The following is a 19,565-nucleotide window of genomic DNA, read 5'->3' on the forward strand; positions in this document are numbered from 1 at the left end:
CCAAGGGAAACAGCGATGAAGCCAGCGGAACTGCAGAGTCTGAATTCCAATAAAATTCGGATATTTTCTGAATTAAATCCATTTAGCTAGGGTGCCTATCCTATTTAGGGAGGGGAGGAAAGGCAAGGCAAACAGTGTTAGCACCCGGTCCAGGTTCTTCTGCAATGCAAACATTCAGGCTGCATAAAGCTCATCACCCGGCTTGTTTTCTACGGCCGGTAGACTGCTCCTTACTCCAAATTATCTAGGTACAGTATTTCAGAATTTACTCCTAGAGGGAAACTTTTGGATGAAAAGCAGCGAAACGCCTGTGGCGCCGGGTGATTGACAATCCTGTGGCGGCACAAAACGGCCGCAGACTTTCGTAGCAGCCTCCGGGAGCCTGGCTTGAAAAGAGGGGCGCGGGGCTCTCCCCCTCCGCGGCCAGAGGAGGCAGAGCCGGGGGAAAGGACTTCCGGGCAGCGGGAGCCCGGCGCGCCTCTGGCGGGCAGGAAGGACGAGGCGGGCCGCGCCGGGCCGAGGGGCGCCAAGGGCGAGCCGGAGCGCTGCGCCCCGGAAAGCCTCCCTGCGGGCAGGCGGCTCTCCGGGAGGCCCGGACGCCGCCGAACCCCGGGCGGGCCAGGCGCGCCCCCGCCCGCGCCCGCTCCCCGGTCACGTGGCCGCGGGGCCGGATCAGCTGACGGCGAGCGACGGGGGCGGGCCTGGCCTCCCGCGCGCCTGGGACGGGGACGGGGACGGGGACGGCGATGGGGACGGGGCCGCCGGCGCTGCTGCTGCTGCTGCTGCTGCTGCTGCTGCTGCCGCTGCCGCCCGCCGGCAGGGCGGGGGTCTGCTCGGGCCAGGGCCGCTGGCCGGTCCCCTACAGGCGAGTATCGGGGCAGAAGCGGCTCCGGGGGCGCCTCCGCCGGTTCCTGCTGCGGCGCGTCGGGCGCAGCGAGGCCGCCGGAGAGCCGCTGCCCCGCCAGGTGACGCCCCTCTTTGCCCGCAGGCGCTTCGCTGGGCGGCCCCGGGCGGACCCCTTCTGCCGGGCGCGGTACGCCTTCTGCCCGACCGGCTCTGCCCTCCCGGAGATGCGGGAGACGGACGTCCTGGACGTGTACCGCTTGCAGGCCCCCGTCTGGGAATTCAGATACGGAGGCCTTCTTGGCCGCTTGGTAGAGCCGCTTCCCCTTCCCCTTCCCTTCCCTTCCCCTTCCCCTCCGATCGCAGCCGTGTCTCGCGACCGAAGTGACGCTGCTTCCACTTCCCGGACGCGCTTTCCCCCGGCCGGGCCGAGCGCCTCCGGGGAGCGTTGCGCACTGCTTTCCAAGGAGCCCCGAGGTTTTCGACTTGTGGCTGAAAAACTTCTACCGACATACGTTTAGAACAGCAAATTTCAGGGAGAGTGAAAAAGAAGTTCTCCTGACTAGTGTCAGTTGTTGGATTCTGGCACTGGTTCCCTTCCTCTCCTAGGAAGTCAAGGTGTCCAAGAGTCGCTTTGCGTTAAGCTGGCCAGTTGTGCGAAGTGCTGGGGCGGGCTGCTCTCCCGGCCCTTCGGAGCCAGCCGCTTCTGGAGGCCGCTCCAGCCGTCCGGTGCAGCAGGGCGTTCCGGGGACCACCCACTCGCTGCTCCTCCGCCCGGTTCCTTTGCTGCACGCCTGTTTCCTCCCTGGGTCCCAGCTCCTGGGGCAGCGTGCGGGGAGGGGGAGCCAGGCGAGAGGCTCGCCTTCCTTACGCGGAGGAGGCCCCTGTTCAGCCCTTTCCGGGGGCTGCGTTTGGCCAGAAAACGGAGGCTTGGGGTCCGGACCCGGCGGGGGGAGGGGGTACTGCTACTCTTATGGGGTGGCTGCGTTCACATGTTGTAGAAAATCCTAAGGAGGGTTGGATTCACGTTGTGCGAATCTGCCAAATTGATCAGCCAAAGCCACACCTTGGCACCAGTTGTGCCATCCTGTCGGGCATCCTCTCAGCCCAAGTGGCTCTCAGATCTCTTGGAGGTCAGTGGAGCCAAAGGTTAGGAAAGATGGGGGCAGGGCGCTGGGGTCAGCAAAGGGTGCAACTACACCTCGCGGAGGAAAGCCACGAGCATTTTTTTGAAGAACAAAGCACTGGTTGTGTTAAATTGGGCTCACAGGGACCCGCGCTGTATCCTCAGAGCCTTGCAGCTTTTAAAGCCCCTGATGGACTATTTATCGCCTGGCTACTCTAGTCTGGGCACAGGGATCCTAGCCCACCCCTCCTACCGTCCATTGTTTGCTTCCTTTCCCAGAAAATTATGCACGACGCTGTGGGGTTCAGGAGCTCTGCGACTGGGAAGAACTACACAATGGAGTGGTACGAGCTTTTCCAGCTTGGGAACTGCACCTTCCCACACCTGCGGCCTGATACCCCAGCCCCCTTCTGGTGCAACCAGGGGGCGGCCTGTTTCTATGAAGGCATTGATGACGCCCACTGGAAGGAGAATGGGACCCTGGTCCAGGTGGCTACAATTTCAGGTAATCAGGGGTAACTCACCATAGATGAGTGGCTGCCTGCAACTCCTGTTCTACAATTGTTAATTGGCCCATGTTGTGTGATGTGAGCAAGGTAGATGAAAAGACTTGTGTGCTATTGGCAATTTACATTCTGTTCTTTTCTGGAGTCCCTGAATAAAATGACGAGCACAGCGTTCTAGTCTTTTGAGTTTGAGCAGTGTCTTTTTATTTAATAAATTATGAGGTTCTGGACTTTATAACCAAATATGTAAGCGTTTGCAGATGATGGCAGATGAATTAGCAAAAATAAAACACGATTCTGCAAAATAGCAAAAGAATCAGCATAATAATGAAGTTGCAAATCCTTTTTTTCCCCTGGGTATGGATTATTTTGTAGAATGGAGTCTGCGCAGTTGTGCAAATAAGTTCCTAAAATATAATGGTGCCTTTTTTCTGCTTTAGGAGCTATATTCAATCAAATGGCGAAATGGGTGAAATACGACAATGAAACTGGCATTTACTATGAGACCTGGGCAGTCAAGAGCAGCCCAGAAGACCACGGCCGTGTTTGGTTTGAGGCGTATGAATGCTCCAAATTTGTACTGAGGACCTACCAGAAGCTGGCTGAGCTGGGGGCCGTTTTCAAGAGGATCCAGACCAATTACACAACCATCACTCTCTTCAGCGGAGAACCCACTTGCCTGGGCAATGAAACTACTCTCTTCGGACCAGTGGGAAACAAATCCCTGGCATTAGCTATTAGAAATTTCTACTTGCCCTTCAAACCGTATCACTCAGTGAAGGAATTCTTCCTTAACCTGTTGAAAATACTTGAGGAGGTTGTTCTAGATCATCAGTTTTACTTGTTTTATAATCTGGAATACTGGTTTTTGCCCATGAAATATCCTTACGTGAAAATCGCGTATGAAGAAATCCCATTGCCTAACTCAAATGCTACCAAGCTTGATATGTAGTTCTTGCCTTTTTGTTTTGGTGGGCTGAGTCCTCTCGTAAGATGGGCACCGCCTGACCCAAGCTCTGTTTTTATGCAGCGTAAGAACAGAGCAGCTTTAACCAGGTCTTTAACTAGCTGCTCGTTTCCAACAGACCTCTGTTATGGTATGGCCGGGTGGAATCACGCTTCGGTGAATGGCAGTGTAGCAGGATTATAAGCAAGAAAGAGGATCAGCGGCTGTGGATGATTAGAATTGTAGCCTAATACAGGTGGGGAGCATTAGAGAAGTTGCTATAATTGTGCATCTCTTTTCCTTGATGAACGTTCATTTTTTGAATGGCAAATGTTGAAAGTTTATAGAAAGTTGGATGGATAGCTGCAAAATTCAAAGCAAAGGTGCCTTGAACCTGTTAGCAGTGGACAATTTTGCAGACAAAAGCAAGCAAGTAAAGTCTTCCCTGTAGGGGAAGACTGAAAAATTGATCCTATAATGTTTGAATTAAAATACATGCCTGAACAAATATACGTAGTATTCAGGAATACTACACACAAGAACATATGGTACAACGGGTTTTAACACAGGCCTTCTATGCTTATAATTCAGTTGGTAAGCCTGTGTTTGTTTACCTATATGTGTATATGGACAGATGTAAACTTCCGTGCAGCCAGTCATCTATATTTGGCATGGATTAACAACTGCATTGTGTCATCCACATCCTTTCTAACCTCTCACTGAGCTCCAAAGCTAGGAAGCTTGCCACAGCAATCCTGACCCTTTGCACACGTGCAAATCCTGCAGTCCTTCTTAGGTGATCATTTGTGAGGAAGAGCCTGGGAGCTGTAATGGTTTAGTGATTCCATCACTGCTCAGGGTTTTCCTGTCTCTGTGTGGCAACCACAAATACATCCCAGCTCTCGTGCGTCAGGGGACCATGAAGAAACCTGTGCTGAAAAGCCTTAACTACTTGCCAGAGGCCACCCGGCACAAGGGCTACACAGCCCAGCTTTCCCAAGTTTTGACTTTTTTCCTGGCAATAGCCAACAGATTTGTGGTGCTTCTTTTTCAAACTAGAGCAGGGAATTGAAGTCTATATTTTTTGTGGAAAATTGATGGTAAAACAAAAGTACCTGCGTTCTTTGGAAATATTTTTCACCTATACCTTTGTTTGTATTAAGCATCATTCCGTATTTCATGCTGTGTGTAAAAGGCACCCCAAGGTTGTTTTCTGATAGCTCTTCCAGAAGAAGACTGCTGAGCACAACAGCTTTAGTTCTTGAAGGCTCCTTTCCTTCTCATCGAATGGAAACTGAGCGCACCCTTGCTCTGTTGCTCAGGACCAGGAACTGTATTTGCCACTGGAAATACAGGTAGTCCTCATTTAGCAACCACAATTGGGACTGGCAACTTAGCAGTTGCTAAGGGAAACCATGATTCCTGTGAAGGTTGTAAATGCGAGGATTGGTTGTAATGTTACTTTTTCATCACTGTCATCACTGCAAACAGTCGCTAAATGATGATTATCTGTAAAGACTATTCTTGCAATCATTCAGCTGACAGACTAAATCATTCTTTGATCATGAAAAATAAATGGCTTCAAGATACATTTGGGTTCTATCTTTGCTAGACCAGTGTTTTATGATGACAAGAGCCTTTGCTAGATGTGTTCAGGAGTAGTAGTAGTAGTAGTAGTAGTAATTAGTATTTTTTCCATCAGATTCTAATTTAGCTAGAAAAGAAATGCACAAATAATGCCTGGCACTTTCTTTTTTTCTTACTTTCTTGTTTTTGCTAAGGATCCCTTTTTTCTCTTAAGCTAGACAAGATGAATCAAAACTGTAATGCAGTTTTATGCATTACAATATTCCATTTTAATGGGTATTAAAACTGTTTGCCTAGTTGGAAAGAGAACTCTTCCATGTATGATTATAAAATGAATGTTTCAGTGACTTCATCTTGCATTTTTAGATTCCCTGTTCCCAGCTTAATTTCTAGCCAGAGAATCTTCCTATGAGGTAAAATACCTTAATGGATAATTTGATAATTATAAAACTTGATAATTATTCAAAATAATTAATCAAATTAATCAAAACATAATTAATAATTAAACACACAATAAGGCTTACAAACTGAGCCAACTACAAGTGCTTTTGCTGGGTAATTTCTCATTCCTCTTTTTTGTACAGGTGGAGAGAGACAAAAAAGAACCAGTAGGACTTGGGGATTGGTAGCTTCAAGCAGAGGTCATCCTACGCATTTCTGAGAAGTTCTCAAGTCCACTCATACCCTGAACCCTGAACCCCAATTCCATAATACTAAAAGAGCCCTTTCCTCTCTTGGACCCTTGTTCAGAACAGGAACTTAGACAAGAATCACACTTTTTGCTAAAGCCTTTTAGCCCTCTCCTACTTTCAGAAGGGTAAGCAATGGGCATTGCCAAGAAACTGGAAGAAACTTTGCTGAATTGCATACCACTTTTTGAAACAAAAGATGCTTGCCCAGAATGAGCTCTATGTTAGGGTTTGGAATCTGAAAACTCGTGCTTCCCTCCTGCAGTTTTTTTCTCAGAAGACATCAAATCCGGCTTAGTAAGCCCTCATTCAGGCAGTCTTGGGTTATTTTCTCCATAGGCAACCCAGCTGCACTAGAGAGGCAGGACGTGCCCCACAAAGAAGTCGGAGCTGCAGCATTTCTTCTGCCACCTACTTGTGCTGTTGGGGAGGTGCCCGTGGTCATAGTTGGGGCTCGGCAGGAGTTGGAGCTGCTGTTCGGTTCTTTGCAGCCTCTGCAGGACAGGCTGGGCGCAGCCCTCGGAGAGGGTGCCCTGGAGAGCTGAGCCCCACCGCGCCTGGCAGCAGCACCGTTAAGCAGCTGAGGGTGCATGTGGCTGGGAGAAGTCCTCTGAGGAGCAGCTGTGTTGGTTGTTCCAGAGGATGAGCAACACCAAGGCAGAGCCCGAGGAGATGCCACTGTCTGGTCTTGTTAAGACTCGCGGCCACAAAGGGGCCCGACACAGCACCATTCACTCCGTGGCACAGCCAGCCATCAAGGAACAGGAGTAGAATGACTAAAACAGTCAAGAAATACCTAACAGAACTGTGATACATCAATTCAGTAGGTTTGTTTTTTTTTTAATGCTATTTCCCTTGATTTAATGCAAATTATTCAAAACTGCCAAGCCCTTCACAGAAATTTAACACAGCAAAAGAAAAATGGTTCCAGGTGAGCAGCGTGCCCAGTTCAAGTTCTGGAAGTGCCAGAGTTAAAAGAAAGGGCAAGGGAGTGAAAAACAATTTAACAGCGTAACTCTAGCATTCTCCCCAATTACAGCAAAATGCGTACGTCCCATTTGTAGAAACAAGCTGCCAGGCAGTCCCCTCTCAGACACAGCTGGCCAGAGATAGGAAAGCGGCCTTCTTGTGGCAAAGGATATTCACTTCCCAGAAAATCTTTTGGTGGTGAGGCAACTCACGGCTAAAGCCTCCCCCAAACAGTTTTTAGTGTTCCTTCCTTGGAGCTGTTAAAACATGCATATGCAGACAGACAAGGAGATGAATCATGCCCAATTATGGAAACAAGTAAACTTATTTTTGTCTTCTTTAAAAAAACCAACCAACCAACCAGGACTAAGTACATTTTCAGATCAGAAAGACATGGAGTGCTACATTAAATTCTAATCACAGTTACCTACTACATGGCTGTCAGGCACATATCTTCACAAAATCATGCTGCTTTCACATTATGGGCCCAGTCCAATGCAAGCAAGTCACCTTAGAATAATACACTTGCAGCCAAATATCTGCATTTCACAGAGTAACAATGATTGATTTTCTAATTACAAGAGGATCAAAATATAAAAATCATATTGGGAAAGCCAGTCTTTTTTGTAATATGTAACAAAAGTTTGAAATCTAGAATTAATTCTATCTGAATACATATACAGAAACAGCTGCCAAAAATATCCATCTGACCCCAGAGTATTTCTGGAGAAACAAGTAACACTGTTCTGTCGAGTCCTAACCATTTTAACAAAGCCGTGTTTCTCTTCAAACAGCGTATTTAATATAGGAGGGCAAAACCTGCTAAACCTGTTCACTTGCTCAGCCCATTGCTTCTCTTTTTATATTTTACCACTAAGATTATAACTGCTGTGAAATTTGTTTTATATACAGACTCCAAATGAAGGGTGTGGTGGGAAGGAACACCATACCTTGTATTTCTTTAATGAACTCGTTTTGGTGAAGAACTTATTTTGGCCTACAAGTTGGTAGTCCTCAACTAACACTCACAACTGGGACTGGAATTTCTGTTACTAAGCGATGCGGTTGCACAGCGTGATGTCACCTGACCGCATTGCTTAGTGACGGCAATCTGCACAGTCCCAGTTGCTGTCGTAAACCCAAGATGAGTGGGTCGTTAAGCGGGAAGAGGCAGGAGTCACTGGCAAGGAGCCCAAGGGTGCCACAGAGGGTGGGGGGGTGGAGGCGGCCTGGGAGGGCCAGCACAGGGTGCGCGCAAGTTGGGGTGGGGGTGGGTGCTGCAGTGCAGCGCGAGTTCAGGAAGGCTGGGGAAAGAATACACTCTGGCTCAGGGGCTTCTTGGTGTGCTGCGGCTCTGGGGCTACACAAAGCAAAAAGCCCCAGAGCTGTGGCGCACCAGGAGCCCCCTTTGTGCTGTACAGCTGGGCTGGAACTGGGCTTTGCATGGCAAAAAGAGGCTTCCTGTCATGCTGTGGATCTGGAGCTGCAAAAAGCAAAATATTTTAGCTTCCTAGGCTTTAGTAATACCTTAAAGCATGTCTATTATAGACTTTATTGCCCTACAATTATTTCATTTTCATTTTAAAAACTGTAGAGGAAAAAAAAAAAAAAGAAACTTTGGAGAAAACACTGCTAATAATTTACATACCACTAGATTTTCTGGAGAGATTTAATAAGCAGCAAATACTTACATTTTCCACATACAAGTATGCCCAGCTACCTTGTCCTGTGGCTCTATATTTATAATGTTATAGAAACACCAAACAGCCCACAGTTATGGTTTGGGATCTCAAATTACAAATCTGCACTTGAAGCAATTCATTGTTATACAACCTGGGTAATGGCACAGAGAGAACTGCTCCTGTCTGTGCTCCTGCACTCTGAAGATGCCGGTCACAGGTGCTGGCGAAACGTTATGAAACAGAACTTCAAGAACACGGCCACACAGCCCGGAAGACCCACGCCAGCCATCGTATGCCGGCCGTGAAAGCCTTCGACAAACCTGGGTAATGTTTGCAGCTTCCAAGATTATGTAACAAAAGTGATATACCGTATACCCCTTACATCAGTCACAGTAATATTTCCAAGAATCAGACTAAAATACTGTCATTATCAGAGCAAGATTTGGAACTACAGCATCTGAATATGTAAACACATGTCAACCTCTACATATATCAGCATCTGTCTTGTTGGAAAAAAGCAAACTATAAAAAAATTATGTGAACATGTGTTTTAGAACATCTTCGGTTCTTCCCTTACCACTTCTTACACCTGGATCTTAGAAACCAGCATTAAAAAGTACATTGATTTTCTACAACGCTTGACGGATCCTAGGATCATTAAGAAGCTTATATGATTAAGCTGCCAGGAGGTTGGCCCAATCGCAGGGGTTGCCCCACATGCCCTTGTCTGCTTCAGAGGCTCTACCACGTGGGCATCATATCTGGAAACCAAACTCTCCCAAGATGTTTGGACACCTCCCAATGAATCTGTTCCAAGCTGTACTTCTGGTCAGGAATCAACACCTCTTCCATGATAGACAGCTGAGACAAGCGGTGGCCACACATCTTCACAAACTCCACAAAGGCACTACAGGAGACCTCACATTCTCCGAGGCCAATGGCTGACAGGTTCTTACAGCGCTCCGCAATGCGGATTAATTCTTCATCCAGTGGCCGTAATCCATTGGCACACACCACCAGTTCAACCAGCCGAGGACATGTCATTCCAACCCGGCCAAGCACTTCTTTGCTGACTGATCTCCCAAAATAAAGATGCGTGACTGGAGTTTCATATCGGAAGAATGGATCAAATTCTTCTTCATACAAGAAAAAATACATAACTAAATTCACTTTAGGGGAATGTCTGATGAAAGCATCCCAACTGCTCTTCTCAAGAGTGTGGAAGTGTGTCTGTCCTGGATTTTCACTGACTACATCAATGCGCAAATGTTCTAATCTGACATGTTTTTCAGAAGACAAAGCAAGAAGGAGCTCATCACTTAACAAATGGTAATTCAATGCCAGCTCTCGTAAGCCGTGGCACTGGTCAGCCACACAGAGGATTCCTAGAGAAGCAAATAAAATATCAGTATATATAAATTCACATCCAGCTTGTCATAGAAAAGAAATACACGTGCTAAACTAAATACAAAAACTGAAAACTTGACTAGTTTGGAAACAAGAATCATGCTGAGGTCTGAAGCATTTCTTCATTTGTGATAACAAAGCTGACTTGGAATGTTACCATGGCAATTAAACCCGTTAATAGATCTAGATTTTAGTCATACAGTAAAATTTATTTTATGTTGAATATACTTTCAACGTAAGATTCATTAACTAAAAAACCCCCACCTATTTCTAAAATAATAAAATAACAATTGCTCCTTTGCCAGAAGCTATGAGTCATTTGGAGCACACTATTCAGGAAAGCCTTTTGCCAGTGGCAGGAATCACGTGTCGTGGAAGCAAAAGCTCTGCCAGATACGCTTGAATAAGCTGCCCAAGTGATCCATTTCAGTGACTGGGGAAGGAAGCAGCAACACGGCAGACACGTCACTGTTTCGTCCGATTTCAAAAGAGCTGCGGCTGAGGTGCTCATCACGTTCAGGTTTCCATCCACCTTTATGGAGAATATCTAACTCCAATAATGAGATTCTGGGGACATTATGCGGCACTTGCTGCCTCTCGTTGGAAGGTGTGGGCTTGGGGAAAGGAGGGGAAACAGCCTGCTCATAAATAATAATGGCATTTAGGTAAGTGCTTGTTATAGCCTAAATGATTTCATGCTTTTACTGCTGTGTAACGCAGCCCAACCCTACATTTCAAACAAAAACTCTGTTCTCATCGTTTTACTTTTGAAAAAAAAAAGATTTAAATTGTTTGAGTAATTCTCTAATCTGCCCAGAGAACTTTGATTATTGGGAAGATCAGAATAAAAATGATGAAGATAAGTAAAGTATTTCCGATAACTAAATGCTTCTTCTGCAAACTAAGGAGTACCCATGGTAGCATATTTAAGTTAAGTTACTCTAGTCCAACAGGAGCGAACAGCGCGTATTTACATCCCAATGCACGGCTGAATTTATTTACTTCTCCATTAATACGGACTGCAATATTATCTCACACAGTTTATATTCTAGTCATACCGTTCTGATATAACTAAAGGTACCAAAGGCGGTCTCAGACAGAAGTGTCATGCAGGTGTCAGCTGATCTTGAGAAACTAAACATGGCTACTCCTGGTTAGTTTATGGATGAGAAACCACCAGGAAATCGCATTCCAAAAGAAAGCAATACAAACTCCTCCCACATAGGTGCCAAGAAAACAACATTGCAACCAGACGTTTGGGTCAGCTCAGGAGATGCTAACTTAGTGAAGAAAAGGTGTGCGGACCATTCTGAGTTATTGGAAATTGCAGGTACAAGTTGTCTGTAGACACTAATTCAAAATATCCATCATGCTATTCTGAAAACAAACTTACCTGCTGGAGAAACATGGGGACAACTGCTCATCTTTAATAGTTTTAGAGTATCACTGTTGTTAGCCACCAGTACCTTGAGAGATGGATCATCTACTGGTGTATCGTCTATCTTGAGTGAAGAAAGGGATTTGGAGTTTACAAACACCACAGTCAGGGCAGAGATAAAGTGTGACTGTAAAAAGGAGAAAACACTGAAATCGAGAAATGAAACTTAATAACCACATTATAAAATGCAGCTTATCCACAGCAAACAAGAGCAGCTCAACAAGTCTGAAGTACCACCATGCTTCTCAGCAGTACTATACTGATCTAAAAAAGACCAATTCTATTTAGTAATATTTATCAGGAGACTTCACAAAGCAATATATTTAGGAAATGCTTTGGTAACTTTTTAGATAGCAAAATTTAACAATGCATTTTATTAGACAATACTTCTCAACAGATTAACTCGGATCTGAGTGAGTGCATGGTTTTAAGCTCTCAATTTATTTTAACATTCATGAAAATAAAAAGGGGAACCAAGAAACAAAGTGACAGACAAACTGGTTAAGAAAAGATTTTAAGAAATGGAGAGTTCCCAGGGCAGTAAGACAAACAGGATGCAGTGACAGAAAAAAGAATGTCTCTTCCTCCCTGGTGGGACCGGGGTTCAATTTCTCTTCCAACCCTCTGCTCTCCACAGTTTATTAAATCCACAGACACCCGTCCCACTACACGAGAGAATACCAACAGGCTGGTTCCCAGCTTTTCAGCCAGAGCTGTACAGAGAGCCTGCTCAGAACGCTGGAGCCAGACCAGACCTACACATTTGGCTGCTAGTAACTAGAGTTTCCTTCACTGAACTACAATCCAGTCCAGTCAGAAAAGGGAAGAAAGGGGAGGATGTAAATTTAGTACAGGGCAGAATAAATTTGACCATCCTGGTCGCCCAGCCCAGAAGCCAGATGCAGGAGGGCTGTCCTGGCAGCTTCCAAGAGTGCTGATCGTGGGATCCTGCTGACGGGTGCAGGCCAGTGGGGGCTCTTTGGCAGCAGCACCAGGCCTCCCTGTCAGCGTGCGCCCAGAAGGTGGTGCCACGAAACCACAGTTCAATGTCTATCTGGTCTCTTCTGCTGGTTGACATCCATGTGAAACCACCAGGAGGCCATCCAGGGCTTGGGAGGAGAGGGATGACTTCACTTCTCACCGTCCGATTCCAATTTTAATAATGGGCTGGGTGAGGGAGAATCCTCTGAAGCTAAATCCCGACAAGACAGAGGTGTTGCTGGGGAGGAGAGAGCTGGACTCTGGGATGGAAGGAATGGGGCCAACCTCCCCAGAGGGAGCAGGTCCACAGGATGGGAGTGTTCCTGGATCTCCCACTGTCATGGCGTTGTTGGGGGACAGCATTGGTGAGGACTTGCACCACTTACGGCTCAGGCATCACCCACGGTGGCCCTTCCTGAGCATCAATTTTGCAGGCCTTGGATGCAACCGCTCTTGACTACTGCAGTGCTAAAAGGCAACTCGGCTGTTCTCTGGTGTGATGCCTGTACTAAAAGAGCTACAAGCGTCTGTTCACAACTTTTAAGGTGTTGGCATTGAGGTGGGACTGCTCCTCCCACTAGGATTCCACCCAATAACCCTGTTCAGCAGGAAATGCCCTTCTGGAGGTGCCTCTGCAGCCAGAAGCTCAGCTCCCAGGGAGATGGGAAAGCCTTTTCCTGCATGGCTTCCAAGTTACAGATCGTGTGTCTGGCTCTTTCTCTCACAGTGTTTGGAAGATGGTAAAAACACACTTCCTTTGACAAGTCTTTAGTTGTTAATTATTTTAACAACTGATTTTATTTTGGGTTTCAATTTCAATTGCATTAATGTTATTTCTATACTCGTCTTTTTTATTGTAAACTGCCTCAAGCGTCGGAAATAAAAAAAAAAAGGGCAGATTATAAATCCAACCTTTGAGGCAGGCAGATTTGCCACCTTCTCAGTTTTGTTCTTGCAAGACCTGGATGGTTTCTCTTTAAGTTTCACCAGGAGCGGCAGACTAAGAGCTGCTGCTGGAACTGATTGCACTGACTTCTGATATAAATGAATAAAGTGTGTTGGAAAGTTGGAAAAGGGACTACCAGACTTCTTCTGATTTTTTGGTACCACAGACTCTCCTCCTTCTCTGTGTCTGGAAGAGAAGGTACGATTGTGATAGCACTTTCAACATTTGTTCCGGATTCACTGGTAACCAAGCAGACTGGACTTCTGCAAGTTACTGACTTTAAAGATTTTTATTTTAAATCAGACCAGATTAGAAGTCTGGTCAGTACCTTTGGTAAATCCATGAAACTTGGTCGAGCAGTGGAAATCAGTCCGAGGGTTTTTAAAGAACAGTTCACAAGCTGGGATAAGATATCACAAGCAGCCTCCGCTGATTCCTTGCTGCTGTCCACCTGGGGGAAAAAAAAAGAGTCAATGGATAAAAAATAACTTCAAACACTATATACTCTGCTGTTGACTGAAAGTATTTGTGCTCCAGAAATAAACTAAAAGAAGTAAAACATGACTGCTGATGTTGTTCTTGCTATGAGACACTAGATGAGGAAACTCTATTTTAGGTCATACTGAATGTGGAAGCCGTCCTAAGGATGTGGCGGTACTTATTACCGGGAGCAGAATCTGCAACAGAATGCCACAGATGATCTTCCTGGCTTAAAACAAACCAACAAAAGGCACCACCCTCACACATGTGGTTCCAGGCAGTAATTCCAAGCAGGCTTTCTCCATTATGCCATATTTTGCTTGGTTTTCCATCCCCCTCTGTACTCAGTATGCAAAGTCCTCCCTAGATTATTGTGGTGTGTGTGCGCGCCCATGTGCGTGGTGAATAATACATAACGCATTAATAATAGAACTCACATATTAAGCTCTTAAGAACTAAATGAGGAGCTGGCTATCAATGCTTTTAGGTCAAAATGCTACTTGTTGTACAGGACAACAACTAGCTCCGTGGGAAGCAAAACAGTAACTCGGCTTATATGCAATCATAAATCATTAATTAAGATTGGGCCTCCAGTCTTTTCTCTGCCTTTCCTTCTTCTGTTATTCACCTGCCCTTGTATTGGCGAGCTATGATTTGTGGGTTTTTTCCCCTTGAAACTGGAACAGTGAATAACTTTAATCCCTGTTAGCAGTCCTGGTTTGAACTTAAATATAAAAGGAAGCTATGTCTTCCAAAAAAAGGGCACATTTTTCAAGGAATGGAAAATAGGCAAGGCCAATGGGCATTCACTCACTTGATGCAAAATGGGTAAATCTCTCTATTGCTAGGAAAGCAGAGAACACGTATCCCAGATCTTTACCTTGTCTCCCTGACTCTTTTCAGCTATTTTTCTATGCCTTCATGTAGAGTAAGACTGTACTTCTCTAGTGCTTCTTTTTGTGGGCTTCTGCAAGATCCTTTGGGGGTTTAGAAGGCAAGTCATCAGTTCCCACAGTCCCTTTTTATTTGTTCCCACTGTGCTTTCCCTCATCTATAAACTTCAGACGTTCTAAAAGGTTATTTACGTTTTGCACATGAACACATCTAAGCCTGATCAACCTTAATCCATCAGACCCAGTCACCAACAGTTTTCACTTAGCAGGCAATTGCATAGAAAAAAAAATCTGTTTCCTTCTTTCCTCACCTCAATGGACATTAACTTTCACCAAGTTTACACATTAATCCCTGTAACAACTTTTTCTTTCGTATCAGTGGGTGATTATTTAAAACATCAACTGCAGAATTTCCCTCTACTCCAAAATCAAAGCAGGTGGGAAAGCAGTTTCAACCAACTCAACAGCTCTTGCCTTCTGGAATCTCCCACAGAAATTGTTACCAGCAATGCTACAAGGCTTGCCCAGTCCAAGTTGTGTGGCTACAGGAGGAAAAAGTTCACAACAGCAATTTGCTAGAGCTGAAAATTCTAATATGGCTTCTGGGAGCTCTTCTTCTTTGGCTGGAAATTCACATGCATATCAGGGTATCAGAAATCCCAGGAGTTGATTCAAAGCACAACAAGATCTTGCTTTGTCACTACATCTGGAGGCTCCACAATTATCCAAAGGGCAACCTTCCTATCAACCATTCCAGATCTGTTCTCACACTTTCAATCCCACACCTGGATCCACCTAGCCATCTGGCCTCCAAACAGGAGATTTACAAACCACTAGGCTATCAACATGGCCATTTCAACATTCCTTTTTCCAGGAAGTAATCTACAGATCAAGTTGATGAAACATCAGGCATAAGGACAGGAGGATGGGTCAGATTCAGGCTGAGGCCCAGGATGTCTTGAAGCCATGCCCTTAGCCCTGATTAGGCTGGGAAAAATATTTCATCTCCACAGATCTCTCAGAGGAGTGATCCTGTCAGGTAATGATGCTATTCACTGGTTCCCTACCTGGAGCCTGCAAGTAGTTCTCAAAACCTTCAGATGCCTCCATCTAAACCTACGTATTCAATCCCCTCAACAGCACTATCAGAAAAGTTGTCTTTAGGTGGCATCGACCCCTGCCTTCTCAGCTGAAAATCACCTAACAAGTTGACTGTGGTCTTATCATTAGATTTCATTCACAAGTTAAACTCACATTTTCACATGGAACACAAAGCGATCTTTCCTCTTTCTGTCCAAAACCTTCCCGGAAAGCTTACGGCACAGACTGCGTGTCCACAGGACACCTCCCATTTCTGTTCAGTGTTTCTGTCACCTTCAACCCAGCCTCTCTAGAGTCCAAGGTGCCTGGTTCCACTCTGGTACACTGGCTTAAGGCATTCTGGCTTATAAACCCACAGGTGCTCTGGCATACTACACCAACCTGCCTCCATTCCACCAGCTCCTTTGACCACTGCCCATCTTGCAGAAATCTTCCAGTAGTAAAAGGTGTTAGATGATGGATTTCTAGGCCTTGGCTGAGGCTGTCCTCAGAAGCTTCCCAGCTGGTGGTTTCTCCACATGCCATCTGGCTCAAACGTGCTTCAATTGGAATGAATTACTCATGCAATTACTGAATTTGGTACAACCTACTGCACAGCCCAAACCGGAAAAGGAACACCAGAAGATGACTTCCTGTTTGGCATGAAGGAGGCATCCATCCTCTGGAAACATTTGGGGAGGAAATGACATTTTTGTACCATGTTCTGGGGCCTTTTTTTCCTCATCCCCCCTTCCCCGTTTTTTATTACTAGAATTATGAGCAGCTCCACAGTTGTTTTAGTTGGTTAAGGCTTTACCATGACAGAGATTGGAAGGAATTAGGAACTAGATAAGGTAAAGACATGCCTCAGATATCTTCTATTGTCCTGGGCAACACAAAATACTAACTCACTATGTAAATGTCTCCTTCACACCAAGAGGAAATACCCATTGTGGCAAATATTCAATATTCCTCCTCAAATTCAGCATAAATGTAAAAATAATTTAACAACTGCCTGCTGAACAAAATGTGAACTGTTGTGCTCTTGGTCTACTCACTATCAGTTCCTTTTTTGAAGTCATGACTCACAATATATAATTAGGATTATCACAAAATTAAAAGGTTAAGTAATCATTTAGCTTTAAACAGAGTAATCTTTAGAGATAACATACACCAAGGCAACACCCAAATACAGATGTCTAAGATACTACTAGAGCACAAAGATACTTCACAATTTATCAAACAAATTCTTCTATTTGCTCTTAAAAGAATCTTTAAATAGTCTTTTTCATAACCATACTGCATTATAAAAATGTGTTTTAAATAAAAAATGTGCCTTCCCTCACAGACGAGGGATGGGCAATCTACTCGGCACACAGATCATCCTGCTGAAACTAATCAGCAAAGAGAAATATTTTGCCAGCACAACTTCAAGCCTCCTTGGGGCTGCTGGGAAGTTTTAAAGATGAGGCTGGGCCTGCTTGGCCTACCAGAAGCTTCCTGCCCCCCCACCTCACCCCCAAGACACAGGATGAAAAACATAGCCCTCCCTCTTTTGATGCTATCATAACATGACCAAACAGGGTTCAGTGTTTCTCCATGAGGTTGAGGGATCAAGTTGTAACCCCAGGTCTTCAAAGGTTCCCCATCCACCTCAGACTTAAATGGTTGAACTCCTGAACCCATCAGCTGATTAATTTAACAATCAGGTAGTCTGTCAGCCTATTACAATACAATTAGGGAAGGATTGAAATACTTAGAAGTGGTTCTGCTCCCTTCTAAGCAGGCAATTCCAGTCATCCATGAGAGGGCACCTGTTTTGCTTTGCTACTCCAAGGTGGACGCTGCTGTGTACAGTATTCCAGATGTGGCCAAGCCACAGAGCGGCATGACAGCATCATTTTACTTTTTGAATTTAAGCTTTTGGATTCAAAACGTCTTGATGTTAGGGTCAAAAATGCCCTGCGAATAAGGTATTTTTCAGATTTTAGATGATGTTATTCATTAAAAAACAAACCAACAAACCTAACATTTACTTGTTCAAATAAAACAATGGACCAATTCACTGAGATGAGCCACAACCCACAATGTACAAAAAGATCTGTAACCTCTTCTGCTAGCTGAGCACAGTACTTCAAAACTGTAACGCAAACTCTGTGTAAGGACTCCCAGGACAGTCACACTTGATCAATGCACGGGTGGGACTAATAAGATGTTCCATTGTTACTGGGTATTTTTGCTGCTTGTGTCAACCGGAGCAGCGGCCCTCACCCTGTGTCTGCCTCCCTTAACCACCAAAGGAAGAGAATGACATCCTGCAACACAAGGGGCTGATTAGATCCAGGTTTTCTAGGAAAAGACAGGTAGTGTTGGCATGGCATACTATGCTGTGGAAGGGTTTTACAAAGGTATCTTTCCCCTGCTAAATGGGGCTCATTTATCTGAGTTGGAGACTTGAGGTTTTCTGTGCCATCCAAATGCACTACAGCTGCCATTCTGGATTGGCAGAAACTGGAATCTAAAGCCAAGGCTTGCCAGAGTTTCAAATCCAGTTTCCTGAAAATCAAAATGTTGCAAGTCCAGGTTTGGGTGGCATGCTAAATCTCAGGTGAACCTTTAACTAATAAGCCACAGCCTCGTTAAACCTTTCATCTATCTTAACAGACTGTGCAAACACTATCTTATTTCCAGATGGCTGCATCACCACGGACTATTCAGCTTCATGGGAACGAGTGGTTGAACAGGCAAGGTTAACCTTGCTGCAGGGTCCCACTGTCTCATTTTCTTCTCTCTTCAAGCGTAACTGGTGGAATATTCAGCTTGCCTCCTGCCGCCTTGCTCTGAAGTTCCCTCTCTTCTGCCGCGCGCTATTTTGCAGTTTTTGTCCGATGTGTTAATTCCTCTTCAGGAACTACCGTTCTCATTCCCAGTCATGATTTGCTATTTATATTCTTCAGAACGCTTCAGGAGCACCAATTTTGTCCGCTCTAAATCCAAATCCATCTTCCATCTGCCGTCAAATGGCCCAAGAATGTGATGTTTCGGTACCGTGGTCCGTATCACCCCCCAAAACAGACCCCTTCTCTGTCCGCGGTACCGGCCGGGGCCCACCTCTTCCCCAGTCCCGGGATCGGGCTCCAGCGTCTCATCCGCTGTTCGCCCGCTTTTTCTCTACCCGCCGCTCCCGTCCCCCTCCTGCCTCCTCACCGCCCCCATCCAGCGGCCGCCATCCTCTCTCGGCCTGGGCCCTCGGACCTCCGCCTCGGAAGGGGGCGCCGGCCTCTCTCTCGGGGAGACGCTTCCCGCGGCCGGCGGGCGGGCGGGCGGGCGGGCGCGCTTCGGGGGACGGAGCGCGGCCTCACCTTGAAGCTGACGTACTGCAGGTGCCCGGCGTGCCGCCTGAGGATCTGCTTGATGAGCTCGGGGTGCGTGGCGCGGGCGCCCGGCTGGCTCAGCTCGAACTCGAAGCGGCGCCACAGCTCCGGCAGGTGGAAGGCCCGCTGCCACCCGCGGCAGACCTGCGAGGCGCGCGCGCGGTCCAGCAGCGGCAGGTGCTGGAAGACGCGCAGCAACACCTCCGGCAGCAGCGCGCCCCAGTCCGGCCCCGCCCGCCCCCGCTTGCCCCCGGCCCCGCGCCCGCCCTCCGGCCCCGCCGCCCGCTTCATCCTCCCGCGGGCCGCGCGCAGGGCGGGCGCCGGGGGCTCGTCTCCGCGGCGGGGCGAGGGGCCGCGCGCGCCGCCGCCCCCCCCCTCCCGCGTCGCCATGGCAACCCCCCGCCCCTCCGGGCCGCGACTCTACCCCGGGCCCGGGCGGTGCGGCTGCGGCTGCCTCCGGATCCCGCTCCCGCGCCCCATCGGGGGCCGCGTCTGGCTCAGCGAGGCCCGCGCCCCCCGATCGCCGCGCAGAGCCCCGGCCGCGCTCGCCTTGTTTACTTCGCGCCCGGGCAAAATGGCGGCGGCGGCAGCGCATGCGCGGCGCGGCGCAGCCCGCCC

At 46.9% G+C, this 19,565-nt stretch overlaps 2 protein-coding genes across 4 annotated transcripts; one reads left to right on the forward strand and one right to left on the reverse strand.

Moving 5' to 3' along the window:
- The first annotated feature begins 87 nt into the window (after positions 1 to 87).
- CLN5 (CLN5 lysosomal BMP synthase) lies at positions 88 to 5,010 on the forward strand. Of its 2 annotated transcripts, XM_088139574.1 has the most exons (4): positions 88 to 865; positions 989 to 1,154; positions 2,249 to 2,474; positions 2,916 to 5,010. In XM_088139574.1, the coding sequence occupies exons 1-4, from the start codon at positions 747 to 749 to the stop codon at positions 3,425 to 3,427; spliced, it is 1,023 nt and encodes a 340-aa protein (XP_087995700.1). In that variant the 5' UTR covers positions 88 to 746; the 3' UTR covers positions 3,428 to 5,010. The 2 variants fall into 2 exon arrangements, with proteins under 2 accessions (XP_087995700.1, XP_007435999.3); XM_007435937.3 differs by having other exon boundaries at positions 88 to 1,154.
- A 1,303-nt stretch (positions 5,011 to 6,313) lies between these two features.
- Positions 6,314 to 19,544, reverse strand: FBXL3 (F-box and leucine rich repeat protein 3). 2 transcript variants are annotated; one of them, XM_025171651.2, is made up of 4 exons: positions 15,976 to 18,906; positions 13,449 to 13,571; positions 11,149 to 11,320; positions 6,314 to 9,733 (listed from the first exon to the last, which is right to left on the reverse strand). In XM_025171651.2, the coding sequence occupies exons 1-4, from the start codon at positions 16,117 to 16,119 to the stop codon at positions 9,090 to 9,092; spliced, it is 1,083 nt and encodes a 360-aa protein (XP_025027419.1). In that variant the 5' UTR covers positions 16,120 to 18,906; the 3' UTR covers positions 6,314 to 9,089. The 2 variants fall into 2 exon arrangements, with proteins under 2 accessions (XP_025027419.1, XP_087995699.1); XM_088139573.1 differs by lacking the exon at positions 15,976 to 18,906 and adding an exon at positions 18,936 to 19,544 and having other exon boundaries at positions 6,502 to 9,733.
- Between the last annotated feature and the right edge of the window lie 21 nt (positions 19,545 to 19,565).

The sequence above is a fragment of the Python bivittatus genome, unplaced genomic scaffold (genome assembly GCF_059951505.1).
Source record: "Python bivittatus isolate LINGU-HERP-01145 unplaced genomic scaffold, Pbiv_v1 ctg000210_np1212, whole genome shotgun sequence".
Classification (NCBI taxonomy): Eukaryota; Metazoa; Chordata; class Lepidosauria; order Squamata; family Pythonidae; genus Python; species Python bivittatus.

Coding starts and splice junctions, on each gene's coding strand:
- CLN5 (XM_007435937.3), top strand. CDS start 747: ATGGGGACGGGGCCGCCGGCGCTGCTGCTGCTGCTGCTGCTGCTGCTG. Junction 1,155..2,248: donor GAGGCCTTCTTGGCCGCTTG/GTAGAGCCGCTT, acceptor TTCCTTTCCCAG/AAAATTATGCACGACGCTGT. Junction 2,475..2,915: donor CCAGGTGGCTACAATTTCAG/GTAATCAGGGGT, acceptor TTTCTGCTTTAG/GAGCTATATTCAATCAAATG.
- FBXL3 (XM_088139573.1), bottom strand. CDS start 19,337: ATGGCGACGCGGGAGGGGGGGGGCGGCGGCGCGCGCGGCCCCTCGCCC. Junction 13,572..18,935: donor TGCAGTACGTCAGCTTCAAG/GTGAGGCCGCGC, acceptor TTTTTCCCCCAG/GTGGACAGCAGCAAGGAATC. Junction 9,734..11,148: donor TCCCCATGTTTCTCCAGCAG/GTAAGTTTGTTT, acceptor TTGCTTCTCTAG/GAATCCTCTGTGTGGCTGAC.